The sequence below is a fragment of the Streptopelia decaocto genome (assembly GCF_964273445.1).
Source record: "Streptopelia decaocto genome assembly, chromosome: 3".
NCBI classification, from domain to species: domain Eukaryota; kingdom Metazoa; phylum Chordata; class Aves; order Columbiformes; family Columbidae; genus Streptopelia; species Streptopelia decaocto.
Genome location: NC_138656.1, coordinates 64,240,709 through 64,255,618, shown reverse-complemented (window position 1 = coordinate 64,255,618; position 14,910 = coordinate 64,240,709). Strand labels below are relative to the sequence as shown.

The 14,910-nt window shown below is 36.3% G+C and overlaps 1 protein-coding gene across 2 annotated transcripts in view; it reads left to right on the top strand.

Moving 5' to 3' along the window:
* Positions 1-14,910, top strand: part of LAMA2 (laminin subunit alpha 2) — a 359,087-nt gene that overhangs the window by 150,935 nt on the left and 193,242 nt on the right. For both annotated transcript variants that reach the window (XM_082048323.1, XM_082048322.1), the window contains exons 11-12: positions 2,937-3,077; positions 4,465-4,638. In XM_082048323.1, the coding sequence (XP_081904449.1) occupies positions 2,937-3,077; positions 4,465-4,638 (315 nt within the window). The remainder of the gene's footprint in view (positions 1-2,936; positions 3,078-4,464; positions 4,639-14,910) is intronic.

Here is a 14,910-nt window from a genome sequence, read left to right as displayed (position 1 = left end):
TTGTGCCATCTCAGTATTCACTGCAATTAACATAGGTATATAGGAGCCTGCTGCCATTCATACAAATATTTAGAAATCTGTAACGAAAGGATACTTAAGAAACCTGTGAATCATTTGTTTCAAACTTATATCCTCATCTACTCAGAAACGATATGTTTAAAGTATTATGGGCTCTAAAACTAACCTGTAATATCATGTCAAAAGAGAAAACTAGGTGAACTGTTGATGCATTAAAGCAAAAAAAAAGCTTGCCTTTTAGGAGTTGTCATTAGTGATATGAGCCTCTTTTCTTGATAAGTTCCAAACTGTGAGCATTCTTTGCTGCCATTCTTAGTCTAGGATGACTTTCTTAATTTCTAGGAAGAAAATGTAAAAATTATTTTCTCTGTGTGCTTTCATGTACCTCCAGCAAATTATATATTGATATAATATTGAAATAAAAAAACTTCTAAAAACACATGCATCCACGCCTTATAAAATACTTAGCTACCAGAAGTGCTTTAGAAATGGTGGTGCTCTCTAAGTCACTGTTTAGTAAGTGACTACAAATAGGCCCAAAGGAAAATTTACTGTGTCGTACTTGTGCGAGTTTCCTTCCAGCATTTGATTAACAGAATTAGACCCAAATGTGAATTTAAAGCTATTTACGTTATGTCCTTATATACAAGAATGTAGAAAAAATACTTCAATACTTCAACTCATGCTGCATACACACATAAAGCTCTGTTGTGGCAGCCAAATAGCACTGAAATCTACTCAGAGAATTAACCTTGTCCTTACTTTATGTAATAGACACATGCTCTCTGTCAGAAATCTATCCATAACACAGTTCTAATTCCTTAAGATATCAAGTCTAGGAGATCAGAAAAGGGGTGCTTTTGCTATATTCTGAGTTGAAAGGGAGCTTTGATGATGTCATATGCCAAATAGAAGATAACCATGCTGAATGAGTATTATTCTTATGACATTATTTGTGTAATGCCAGACTGATCTGTTAGTACAATAAAACCAGAATGAACGAGTATGGAATAAAGATAATTGTTCCTGTCCTAGAGAGTCCACAATATATACACTTTCTCTTGCTGTTCATTCTTTGTCTCCTTTCTGCTCCTCTAATTCATTTTTAAGTGCTTGTGGGAGACAAATGACACTCTTTGAAGATAGCTGAAATACAGATACATACACATTTATTTTCACTAGTAATCTTCAAATTCAAATCAAAGCAGATTATGGTCAAAGGGACACTGAAATAATCAGATTAGTTATACTCCATATGAAGAATAAAGTGGGATGTCTGGACAAGTTAATAGCAGATCTTAATTAAAAATGCTTCCCTTCTTTTAATCACATCTTTCAGTTACATATGATGAGCTCTACATTTACTAAAGACAGTTTTCTTGCAAAGTAAATTGACTGCTGAAAACCAATTCTAACTGTAAGCAGCAAAATGTGATGAGCATTAGATGGTTATCTTTACCACATTAGCCAGAGTAAACTGATGTACAAAAAGGTGAGGGACAGGTAGAAATGCCTGTTTTATCACTAATTATCTCAGAGAACTTTCTGAAGGTTCAGAAATAAATGAGGCTGTAGAAACATCGCTTCATTGTCTGAGGGATAGGTTAGATCTCCTTTCTGACTTTGGGTTTTATAAATCTATTATCCACTGAATTCGCTGCCTACTCAATAGAATTACACAGGTTTACTCACTGCTGACATGCTTGTGACTGTAGAGTAAGACAACTTTTCATTTAAACACATACTTTGCCCCTCCACCCCCCTTTTTTTTCTTTTTTTCTTTATTATTTTGCATTTCACACTCTGTACACACTAAGCACATCAGCAAGGTTTGAAACTTTTGGGACCAGGGTTCCTAATTCTAGTTATCAAAATTGTGCGTGAGAGCATTTGGGTGCCTGTGAGTTCTCAAAGGTTACCCACATCTTTTATCATATGAGGCTTGAGTAGCTGGGTGAACTTACTTCAGAGCTGTGTATTTCAAGCAATCACAGACTACACAGCATGAGCAGGCTTTTTATATTGTTTTCATTCTCTGCTGATGTGTAGCCAACAATTTGATTCTGTGTGCTTACCATAGAGGACTGTGTCCAGGATTAAAGAGACTGTACATAATGCTTTTGAAAGGGAAAGAATTTTCTGGGATATCTTGGGAAAAATATTGAATTACTAAGGCAGCAACATAGCGTGAACCTTTCACAACATACTCCTTGTAGAAAAGCTGGCTTTGTCTTTGCCTATAGGACAAATTGATTTATTGTGTAAGATAGCAGGACTTAAAGTACAACATAAGCTTTCTCTGAAAGCTGTAATTACCAAATGCTAAGTTTAGAATTCTTCATGCATGTTTAGTGCCTTGCTTTCTGCAGGGGAGGAGTTTGCAGACCTGACTGCATGGCTGGCAAACACATGTAGTTATGGAAAGAAGCAACGGATTTAGCCTGAATTCAGCTGTTAAAGATAGACCTCTGAAAAGCTGATATGCTGAATGATAGGTAGAACTGATGCAATGTACCTGTAGTTTGCATCATTGGGCATGCACAGATCTTATCAGCCAAACCTACAGACTACAGTTGTCGAGGCTGTAATGTTGTGTCCCATACTTCTTTCCCTAAAGAAAGACTCTCCTAAGTGTAAAGGAGATAAATTAGATTATTTAATGAAATCAGGCAAGTCCATTCATGTAGAAGAAAAATTAAAAATCTTATAATGTCCAAATTCTATATTCCATAATTTATGTGCAGCCATGGTAACTTTTATTGTGTACAAGATTTGCTACTAATATTCACAAATAAAAATAGTCTTTCCTATAAGTGTCTCTGTAGTCCTTCATTTATACTCTCCTGCAGAGTACAAAACTTGTGAACTCAAGTTCTAATCTGTGACAACTGAAGTAGTGTTCTAATGTGCATTTCCAGGAACATGTTGAAGGAGAAAACTGTGATCGTTGCAAACCAGGTTTCTTCAATCTGCAGCAAAAAAATCCCAAAGGCTGTGAGGAATGTTTCTGCTCTGGCAAAACAAACGTCTGCACACACTCTCACCTTACCTACAGCATTGTAAGAAAAATCATACTTTATCAGTCTATGTCATTGTGTTTGTGTTTCTGTGTGTTGTCACTGTCCATTGTCACCATGTTCTTTTTTGGCCTATGTATTTTTCATTTATCCAGAAGAAAATGCTTATAAGCTTTGTTTCTTTTCATTGTGTGAAAGTTCTGAAAAAGTGCAGTTAGCAGTGAAAAGTGCAGAAGAAGTTAAAACAGTCAAAAATGAAGCCCTATGCATAAACACAGTCCTGGAAATGTGCATACATAATGAGTCTGAGCTAAAATGCAGGATATCCATATAGCAACCTCTTTTCCAGGTCATTATTAAATTTCTAGACCTGAGAAAATTAAGAATTTTGAAACATTAAATGTACAACACACAGTTATGTAAGAAAATGGGATGCCTTACAGAGGGCATTTTGAGTGAATTTCTTCTGCATATGTCATTCCAAGGAAAGGATATGAAAGAGAGATTAACCTACAGATCTTATTTGTGCTGTAGAAAAATGTGTCTTTAGACTGCAAATATACTCTAGACTTGAAGCGAGTTCTCAAAACTCTGACACTGATTCCAGTCTAATGGATGTATACTACATATACATGTCTGTGGATCGAGTTTAGGAAATGTGTTCCAGGCCTACTAGCTCCTGGTTTTGGCTGTATTGGTATACCGGAATTCTACGAGTAAAATCATATATGCCTAGTGTGCTCATTTACATGCCAGCATCTGGAAAAATTTCCATCCCATGGCTGAGCTAATGTCTTGTTCTGCTTGTGTCCAGGCTCCAGAAGCTACCATTGTATGAAAAATGTACTCTTCTCTGATGATTCATTTCTAGTTATGGGTTTTCTGAAATTCAAGTTCTGGTGCTTTCTAGCTTTACTTTGGCTTTCTAAAAAAATGTATATTTGAACTTGTATGTTGTAAAGCTTTAGAACTACAAATTATTATAAATTATGCTGTCTACAACAATCAAAAAATCTATATCAATTTGTCAGCTCATCTTCTGTACCCTCTGGGACTGATATTATTTATTGGAAACTTGTATCATATTTGGAGATATTCTTATGCATATGTTTGTACAACAGAATTTCCTCCTCACTCTGGCCGGTAAGAAGCAGAGACAGCAAATACTTGTAGTTGCTTCAAACTTCTCAGAATTTATAGCTTCCAGTCACATACAATAAGAGAAATTTTTGCTGTTATTACTTTGTGGTGTCCTTTGTTCCTAAAGTGCAATGAATCATATAAACCTAGTCAGTTTTTTAAAAATGGAAGAATAAGAGGCTGTGAATATTGAAAGGTTGATGTTCTGACTCTTATTGTAGTATTTTGTTTTTCTTTGTCTCTCTTTTCTCTCTTTTTTTTTTTTTTTTTTTTTTTTCTGTCATTATAGATAGAAGATATGAATGGCTGGTATCTGACTGGCTTACCAGGTCTCATCAGAGTTGTCCCCAAGCAAAAGCAATTTGATGGGCATCAGCAGCTTAGCATCAGCAACGTGGCTGCACGAAAAGTACTACCACAGACTTATTATTGGAGTGCACCCAGTTCTTATTTGGGCAACAAAGTAAGTGCAGATGGTACTTGCCTAAATGCTAATTTGTTTTATTGACAAAAGCAGTAAGAGTTTGAAGCAGGGTGGAACTGAGGGAAGATTAAGTTGGATAGCTGTTTGACTAGCACAACCACAAGCAGAAGGGAGTCAGGCATGTGGAGTATCCTTGTGATGTGAAAAGTTAAGTAGAGAAAATTAACTGAGTATCTTTGACCTTGAGACCTCTTGAGGCTTCTGCTCTCAGGTATTAGAGAAGTCTATATAGTTTGCAGAGTTGTTTTCTGAATGAATTAGCTGGTGTATGGTTCAGCTTGTCCTGTTCTCTTCCCACCTTCTCAGCTTTGAAAACCAGTTCCCTTGTCTGCTTTTCAGAGGTGCAAGTTGTGTATCAGATGTTGTGGGGGTGTGTTACAAAATTTTAATATTTGGCAAGAAACTTGTATGTGGGGAGCTCTCTGCCCCAGAACTCAGAAAATGTTGTTGTGAGCTCTGTGCCTGTTCTAACGTATATATTTATCCAAGTCTGTGTGTGTCTATGCGTGCATGTACACACATATTCATGCCCTGCAGGTTAATACCAAATATTTGCGTTCTCAAATCTTGGATGCTTCAGCGGTCTGACTGTCAGGCTTCTCACCACTAGACTTCCTGCTATCATACAGGATATTTTAATGAATGTCACATTATTTTCCAGAGAGGAGAACTGAGGACAGAATGAGTCTTAAATGTAAAGAAATATAAACAGCTTTCCATTTACTGTAATCTTGATTATGCTAAAACTTATCAGAAATTCTAACACTAATACACTTAAGCACGTTTTCCTCTAGTCTCTTCAGGCTAGTCAACCTCTTATTTATTTGTTTTCTTCCTGCTGGCTGAAAATCAACATGACAGAAGGTAAGTGAGCATGTGTAAGCTAAATAGCATCATTCCAAAGAATTTGGCATCCTGTTCATGGCTATAAATTGTTAAAGAAAATCAGACTTACTTAGGTGGCAAAGGGAGGGTTTCTTCTATAGACTTCCATGTCTGGTGAACTTACCCTGAGATACAAACTGATACTTTTCCAAACAGAATTTCATCCTACTTCTATTCAGTGAACAAAATAATGGTGAGAATGTGCACAAATTATTTGAATGTGGAAGATATTTTTTCAGTGTAATTTGGAGGTCCTTTGTGGTTACTGTCAGATATCTCTGTATGAATGGAGCAATTTGCCTTAATAGCTGAACCATATAAATTTTTGATACTACAATAATACTGAAAGCACTCACAAATTACCACAGTACATCTTAACTGTCATGTTGCATCATGTAAATTATAGTCATAATGACATGCTTAGACCATATGATTTGTGCTATGGAAAGGGAAATGGAAATAGAATATTGAGAGTCCTTGTTTGTAGACTCAATAAAACATTTCTCTAAATAGCTGAAACTGGATAACGCCAAACTAGATAAAAACATCCTTTCTTGAGAGCAATTGCTAGCTGTGTTACAGTTGAATAATTGGCATCTCAGAGCAGGCAAGCGTCTTTAAGAATTTTTGTCTTAGGAAATGTAGAGAGCAATTTAGGAAATCTTGTATCACGATGTACACTTCTATTACAATTTATAAACCTTGTGTGACAAAAAACTGCCTTTCCTTTATATTGTTAAAATTATTGCTCTTAAATACTATTCCCCAAAATAAAACTGAGTAACAAAAGGTAGTAACCATCCTACATTTCCTAGTTTTCAAATATAGCTCAAAAACCTTCTTTAAAATAATTATTTTAATATGAAGTTGGCATGTAGTGCATATGCCTCCACAATGTTGATTGCCATATGTGTTCTATCTGCTTGTTTTGCATCCATCTCCAAATGCTTCTTTTGGATGAAAAAAAGAGTTATAAATAGGATGGTCCTGAGTGTGCAGCCTTCAGCTTTTTCTTTTTTATCTAAATCTAGGTGACACTAGACTGTATGATACTGGTCTTTGACTGTCTAAGGAGACATTATAAATAACAGGAGGCTATACAGGATTCTTGTTTATGTCAACGCAGGACAAGAACATGAGCAAATTAGTTTAACATCACCATATCCTTTTATTCTTCGATATATATATGCTGCTACTAGAACTGAAACTTTGTTGTACAAACACAGATAATTTTTTAAATACATGGTATGGAGCATATCTAAATAAACATGTGACATCGCCCCCACCATGACACACACACTTGATGGGCAGCTGAGGCTGCCTGAGATTCCATGAGGAAATATCTTTGTTTAGAGAAAGCCTCTCTGCCTTATTTTCTCTGTGCTACTGCAAATTTTATGTTCCATTCTCTGCTAAGGGCCAGGTTTAATCATAAAGGTGGAGATTTACCCTGCCTCTTTCAGGTATTTAGGGCACTGCCCTTGGTCAGCAGTCACAGGTGAGTTCAACTTGTAGGTGGAGGCCATCCTAGAATCCAAGTCTCTGAACATCATCTCAAAACCCAGCAGTCATACAGAAGTTAGATGATGCATCCTCTAACTCCTTTGTCTGGGTTTTCAGCAGGTATTAATGCCACCGTTGCTTATACTGCAAACAACGTGATAGGAGCCCTTGAACACTTCTGCTCTAAAATACTATTTGCTAACTGGCAGATTTTAGTCAGATTGAGAAGTCTCTTGTATTGAGTGCTGTTTTACAGGAATCTGTATCTGACTTCTAGTGAAAGGCAACTGCTGAAAGTTTTGTGTAGAGTCTGTGTGTACAGAATAGGAAAGGTACTTGTTTGACTTAACTCTGTCACCTCATTTATTTTGCCCGTTTTTTATAATTAGCTGTGTAACCTATTTGCTGACTTACAGAAGTCAATGTTTCTTTGAGTCCAGAGATGAAGATACTGTAATAACCCTGTAGCCAATACACACAAAATCTATCAACCTTTAAAAGTACTCTACTGTGGAAAGTTAAAGATTGGGATGGAGTGAGCGATTTGAGACATATTGTCTACCCCAGACTGCCCAGAATACCTCATAGGATTAAATATTGAATTATAAAATAATCATAAGTTAGGTCCTTGTGGCTTTTATTTTTCTCTTATTCCATTTGTTTTCATTTCTTAGGTAATTCTGATGCAAAAGACAGAATAATGCAAAGCAAATTGCAGTCTACAGGTCCCGGGGGAAAGGGAGTTGAAACCCAAAACATAAAGTGTCAATAACACAATAATCAACTGGAACAGAAGTGACAGGATCAATTGCCCTAAATTATTAATACCTCTAAACCCAGAAAGCTTCATCTAATATCGTCATGGTTTCAGATATCAAGATTTTCTTGATCATGAGAGATGATAGAGTTAGATAGATCCACAACTCTTTTTCTTGCTTTTACTGCCTGCCTCAAAAAGGAGAATAATCTAACTGAACATGTTTTGGTATAAACGGATGAGATGCAAAATAAATTGTTGTTGTAAGCTACTTTTTTCTACCATCAGTTTTTTTGTTTGGTTATGTTTGTTTGTTTGTTTGTTTGTTTTCCAATTCATTGGCTTCAAGAAAAGCAGTGAGTGACCTACACTTCATAATTCCAACAGTGTCTTAAATTTAGTCAGTAGACTGATTTTTTTTGAGTCTGTGTCTGTGTTGCTTTTATTGTCAGGGAAGTGAAGTGGTGAAACTTAGGTGGGCTGGTGTGATCTTCCTTTGTGTGCCTTTATAAGATATTTCTTTCGTTCAGCTCTTATATGAACAGTTTAGCCCCTCATGTAGGAGGTTTTGTTCCTAGTGCAGATTAGTTGTTCAAGTCTGAGCAGGCCACCATTTAGTAACATAATGGCAGTGCTTGAGGTATCTGCAAACTGCGTGAAGGATTTTTCCGCAGTGGTGGCAGGTCCAGTACTTCATGCTAAATTTGCCTTTTTATACCCTCTGCAGAGAAATTACTTTCAGCCTCAGATTTGAATGTGTAACAAAGAACATCTCCAAGCTAGCAAAAGTAAAGTGGGGCTGGAGTAGGGAATGTGTTCCTCAGATTTAAGGCATAACATTTCAAAAACAAGTGTGCATGGACATTTATTGATTCTTAATGTCTTATATGTTTGAGTGGGATCAAAAAGGTAACTGTATGCACATTATCTGTATTTGTAAAAGAAACAGTAATAGGCATCAGCAGCACAGTGTATGCAAGAAATCTCCATTCAGTGCAACGTCTTGAAGTTATTCACAGTTGCTGCAGATCCTCAGATTTTTTTTAAGTGGTGTCAACAGCCAATACATGGCAGAAAATGATTCATTTGAACCTAAAGAAAAATATTTTTGTAAAGACAGCTACTTCAGTATCTTTTGGTTTTCATATTTGAATGCATTCTTCCAATAAAAAGCTGGCTTAGTTTATTGATATGTTTTTGGTTTTTAACAAGTAAACGCTAAACTAATATAAAACATTTTATTTTACATCACAATCTAAATTTTCTTGACCAAAATTAAGTCCCCATGGTAATCAGACTCAGTCAACAGTATGAAGATATCTTCAACTTATGCTAAGTTGCTGTTTATTTTGTTAACAGTTACTTCACTGTAGCTTCTAAAATTGGAGTAATAGGCAAATTCAGATACTGAAAGGATGAGACAAACATAACAGAAACATGAGTGAAGAGCGGAACATTTTAAAGATCTGAACCACAGCTGACTGATGCTTCCTTTAAATTCGCTTAGTTTGTATTACATGATCCGGTTTAGATTCTTTATCTTTGCTGAAATATTCTCTCAGCATGGCACCATGAAATGAGACAGGGACAGGTCTCTGCATTTTTTCGCAGCTGTGGCTAGCCAAATTTTACTAGATCTCCAATACAAACTGAAACAATATCAGGACTGTCCTATTAGGGGGTTCAGCTACCCATGATTGTAAAGAACTACCAAGACATAAGTAAATTTTGCACACTGTGCCTCATTATTGCTTGTAATGATGTTTGGATAGCCTATTGGGGCAGTTCAAGTACAGCCATTATTGTGATTGCAAGGAAAACTAAGGATGCCCAGTAGACTGTTACGGCCTCTTTGTGCCTTAGAAATGAGTTGAAACAAGGCCCAGAATCTGGCTATCTTAGTCCACTGACTGCAGTATTTCATATATCTCATGATACATTTAATTTCTTTGTGCTAAAATCATCTTATACTACTGTATGAGAAAAGAGGAGATTTATTGTTGGTGAAATTATTTCATAAATCTCAGGTGTCCTTTACATTACCTGCTAACCCAGGTCTGCCTTGAAGGCAAGGGTTTTAATCAATAGTGGCAGTTGAAAAATGGAGAAACAAGCGGGAAATGAAGTAGTTTGAGAAAAGAAGGGATGTAAATGCTAGAGAGAGAATACTGAGTAGTGTTAGGAAATAATGAAGAAAGTAAATTGGGGAATATGTTTACCAGACTGGAAACTCTTACTATTCTTATGTCACATCCCAAATACTAAAATACTGAAGGATCCAACAAAGCAGAAGCAAAAGAAGAAAAGTCTTTGACTTAGAAAAAACTGATATATCTGATAACTTGTACTGATTGCTAATCAATATGCAAAGAAGCATGGTGATGGTGATTCTAAGCTAGAGATAGCAAAATTGAACAGTGGTTACTTGAGACTGGAAAGGATACACACAAAGCATTATTACTAACTGGAGCATGGAAGAAATGAGAGTGGTTTATCAATAGCCGAAAATGGTACAAATTAATTTGAGATATCATTAGCAAAAGAAAACTCAAACTGACACTCAAAGTGTATATAAAGAGCTGGTGAGAATCAACTAGTTCCATAACTAATTATAGTAAAAATTATATGAGTAATTTTGTAAATTCTATATATTCTTGACTTTTTCATAGATGGTTGGTGAGTGGTAGGGCCATTATGCTTGGAGTGCTTTACAAACTCTAATTTTCAGAAGGTGATATCCATACTTAGTAGATTTCCAGTCAGTCATCCAAAAAGTAAGTATCGGAATGATCACTTTCATGTATTTCAGTTTAACAAGAAGAAGACAAAGGCAGGCCATCTTACTCTTCAGATAGTCTGATATGAACATAGTATTTTAACATCTCTACTGGGTCTGTCTGGGCTGGAGTTCACTTCATGCTGTGCTTTGCATTTGTTGCTAAAACAGTGTTGGTAATGCACGAGTCTTTCAGCTCTTGCAGAAGAGAGCTTGCACAGCATCACTTTCTCTCCAGCCTTCCCACCGATCCAAGTCTTTGCAACTTCCTTCTATTTTTTCCCCATTCCATGTGGGAGAGGAGTGAGAGGTAGGTGGGTGTTTGGCTGCTGCCCAGGGTCAACTCACCGTGACACCACTGAAAGTGGTGGAAGAAATACAACCTTAAAGCCTTTGACAATGAAGCGGTTGCAAAAGAAATTTTCAGTATGGCTGCCATATACTGACAAAGAATTGAACAATGAAATGGGAACCAGAACTGACAAGAAAGTAGCACACTAGGGATCAGAGGCTTGAATTATTAGTTTAGTTTTAACTTGTCCTTTCATAGAGTCATTATTCTAAACAGTTCAATATTGTGAGTGACTCATGCTTTGATCTAATATCTGAACAGAGTATGAAGCATCACAGAATCAGAGAATGTTAGGAATTGGAAGGGACCTCGAAAGATCATCTAGTCCAATCCCTTTGCCAGAGCAGGAACACCTAGATGAGGTTACACAGGAATGTGTCCAGGCAGGTTTTGAATGTCTCCAGAGTAGGAGACTCCACAACCTCCCTGGGCAGCCTGTTCCAGTGTTCTGTCACCCTCACTGTGAAGAAGTTTCCTCTCATATTTAAGTGGAACCTCCTGTGTTCCAGTTTGTACCCATTGCCCCTTGTTCTATCATCGGTTGTCACCGAGAAGAGCCTCCTTTAAATACTGTAGGTCCTGTATCTCATGTACTCTATACCCTCAATTCACCTACCCTATCATCACCTGATTGCTAAATATTTCTGAATGGACCCATATTGCTTCATTAAATCTCTAGAAGGCAAAACGGCCTCCATTGCTTTACATTCCTATTAAGCTTACGTACTGTAAGCTGACCTTTAGCAGGAGAGAATGATCATGGCAAAGATTTTATTTTCCAGAAAGATTCTAGCTAACTACAACAAATTTCTTTAGAAAGCAAACCTCAGTGGAAATTTTCAATGTTCAGTAAGTTTCTGGAAGTAAGGGTTACCCTAACTACAGAATGACTTGCCTTTGTCTTCCTGGACCCAAGAGACAAAAGGGTTAAGACCAGATATTTGGCATATTGAAGGGATAATCATGTGCCAGAACCCCAGTCTGAACTGTGATGAATTATTAAACAAGTGGTTTGATGGGTGATTGAGTATTACCTGCAAAGCAGTGCTTGTCTCCTTGAGGCACATCCAGAGCTAACTGAATTGAGCCAATTAGACTGACTGTCTCTTCAATGAGTTGTGACCTATCAATGGTAATAGCTTATTATGATGATAAATGAACCCATCTCTCAAACTGAAGCCTGAGTACACACTTCAGCAGTTTCCCTGAATCACAGGGCCATTACCTATCAACTTCAGATTGACAGGAGTGACAGCAATGAGAGCAGATAGCATGCATGGGTAGACACAGATGATTGTTTTACCCAAGTGAATATATTTGCACTTATTTTTGGTGAGGTTGTTTTGTGGTTTTTGGGGGCTTTTTAATCGGTCTGCCTGAACATTCCATATTTTGCTAGAAGTACCTAACATTTCTTACAGTAAGTGCAGTACCATCTCCTGAGATGGCTGGATGAATTTCTGGTTGGTATCTACATGCCTTTTCAGTCTCAGAGGCACTCTGTATTATGATACAGGAGAATCCTGTTTTCTAATTGAAAAGTTTGTTTTATTTGTTTGGCCCTGTTAGCCCTATCAATTTATTTTCCAGAGGTAATTTCCTCAGAAAAATGAGCAAGACAGAGGAACTGTAACATTACCAATATTTTTCTTTATTTTATTACAAGCTTTTGAAACCTTTAAGTATAAAATGTCATTAAATATTTAGAACAGTTCTGGACCAGTTCCTTGGCTGGTTTAACCTTTTTGGGAACAGGAATTTTTTTTTCACAATGAAGGCAGTTGTTTTAACAAATTTCTGTGTCAGTTTTCTTCTGGGCTTTTTTGGTAGTGCCCTGCCCTGCCCTTCCGTGCCCCTCACAATTAAAGATTTCTAGTGTATTTTATTAATTAAAAATAACAGTGTCAGAGATACATACCTTCAATTTATTGTCCTTGAAATAAGATTTTGATTGTGACTCGATTTTTAAAATGAAATTGTGTAAGATAAATGGCTTTTATATATTCCTAAACCATATTACCAGTTATCCATAAGGTAGCCATAGTCTGCTCTGAAAATGTGGCCTGGAGGGAGTTCTCTGTTGAATGACAGGCTTTGAGTTCACGCAACTACCCAGTCAGCACAGCAACCCTGTCTCCATACATCCCTCTCTTGCATGGTGTCATTCCAGCAGGGTTCCTGCAGCATCTCCTGGTGAGCTGTGCCTCACTGCAGTGCATCCTTTACTCTGTACAGTGAATCAAATTTAAACAGTTCCAAGTTTACTTCACTGTGGGTAGCACGTTTGCAGCAATATTAATGGATATAAATACAGTGAATAGTAATCCATAGTTTCCCATTAATATTGTATCTTCCATGCTCCAGAAAACATAGCACAGTATTATATTTACTTTGAAGTTTTTGTGAAGCTCAGATGATCAAAGTATGTGATATTATAGAGGAATGATTTCTTCTTGCATACTTTAAATTAAAGGAAACAATATAGAGCTATACATACATCTAGTCATGTTAAATGTTTTACAAGTTAAAAAAGATAGAAAAGTAAAAAAAAAAAAAAAAAGAAAAGTAAAATGAAAAAGAAGACTAATTGATCAGTATATATCGTCATTAGCTATGGAAACAAGATTTTTAGCTATGGAAACAAGATTTCCTAACTTAATAAACCTAGGCAGTCTAAACTAATAAAACTGGTGGACTGAAACTGCATTGTTTAACTTACAAAGTAGATTCGTAACAACAGATGCCTTTAAAGCTAATCAAATAAACAGGCATGTTGTTTAGTCAGCTGTGTCTTGTTACTTAAACGTGTGAGGTAATTCTGTTTAGTCTGCTGTGATTAAATGTCCTATTGAGAAAGAACATTCTACAGTTTTGTTGCTGAGATTCATTTTCTGTGATGTGCAGTCCAGTAAATCATTCCTCTCTTTCATAGATGATGTATTAGTTCCGTTTAGGTAGGTGTGCAAAAATCCAGTTTTGTCACTGTCCTGTGTCTTTTGTTTTATGTCAAATATATGATAGATGTACCTATAACTTGAATACAAAGAGCTTTACACATGTCTCATTGAAAAAAAAAAAAAAAATGAATGTATGATCCAAAGGATGAAAGAGAGTAAAACTAGCCACATCAAAATAAAAAGCTTAGAAACTTAAATGTAGGTATGATCATGGCAACCTTTCTTAAGCAAACTTCAAGCTTTTATGTTAAAGGTTTCTGAAAATTCTTCCTTAAAATACTGGTTTATCTTTTTCCACCAAACATTTTCAAATTTTCTATGATAAAAATTGCAGCAAGATACTTAGTTTCAGATTTTGGCCAGTGATATTGCCAGGTCAAACCTTCTGACCCTGCCTGGCATTAATGGAGGTTTTCTGAGCTACTGCAGTATGCCTTTGCAGATTTGTCACTTTTTCCTTCTTTTGTTAATGAAAAGAAGCTAGCAGTAGTAGGAAACTTTAAAAATTTTGGTAACAATTACAGCAACTCAAAAAAACACCCATAAATATGATCAAGTAGATGACCTTATCAGTAAACCACCAGGCTCATTACCATGCTTTTGCAGAGCTCCATGAAACAAAACATCCCTCTGCCTGCAATATTCAAGGTGATAAATAGTAGCTGAAAGAGTTGGGAGAGTCAAAAGACCTCTCAAAATCTTAGAGCATGTCCTGACCTGTCCCCAAACTGAGACTGAATTCTGAATTAAATAGAAATTCATACACTGTTTAGTGGGGGTCTCATCAAACTGTGGAACTTGTGTGAGAATGTGTGACAAAACACAGTTGTCAGTACAATTTACAAGTTTCAAGTCTGTTTTTCTGAAAGTTACAGACAAGAGTAAGATAAAATAAGAAAAATGCTTCCAAATTTTCAATGCAAATTTTTGTGAAAAAAACAATCTGAAGTTTACATGTTTTCTTTAACATAATGAGAACAGCAGCCTTCCCCTTAAGTTATATTTGATTATAAACATTTTT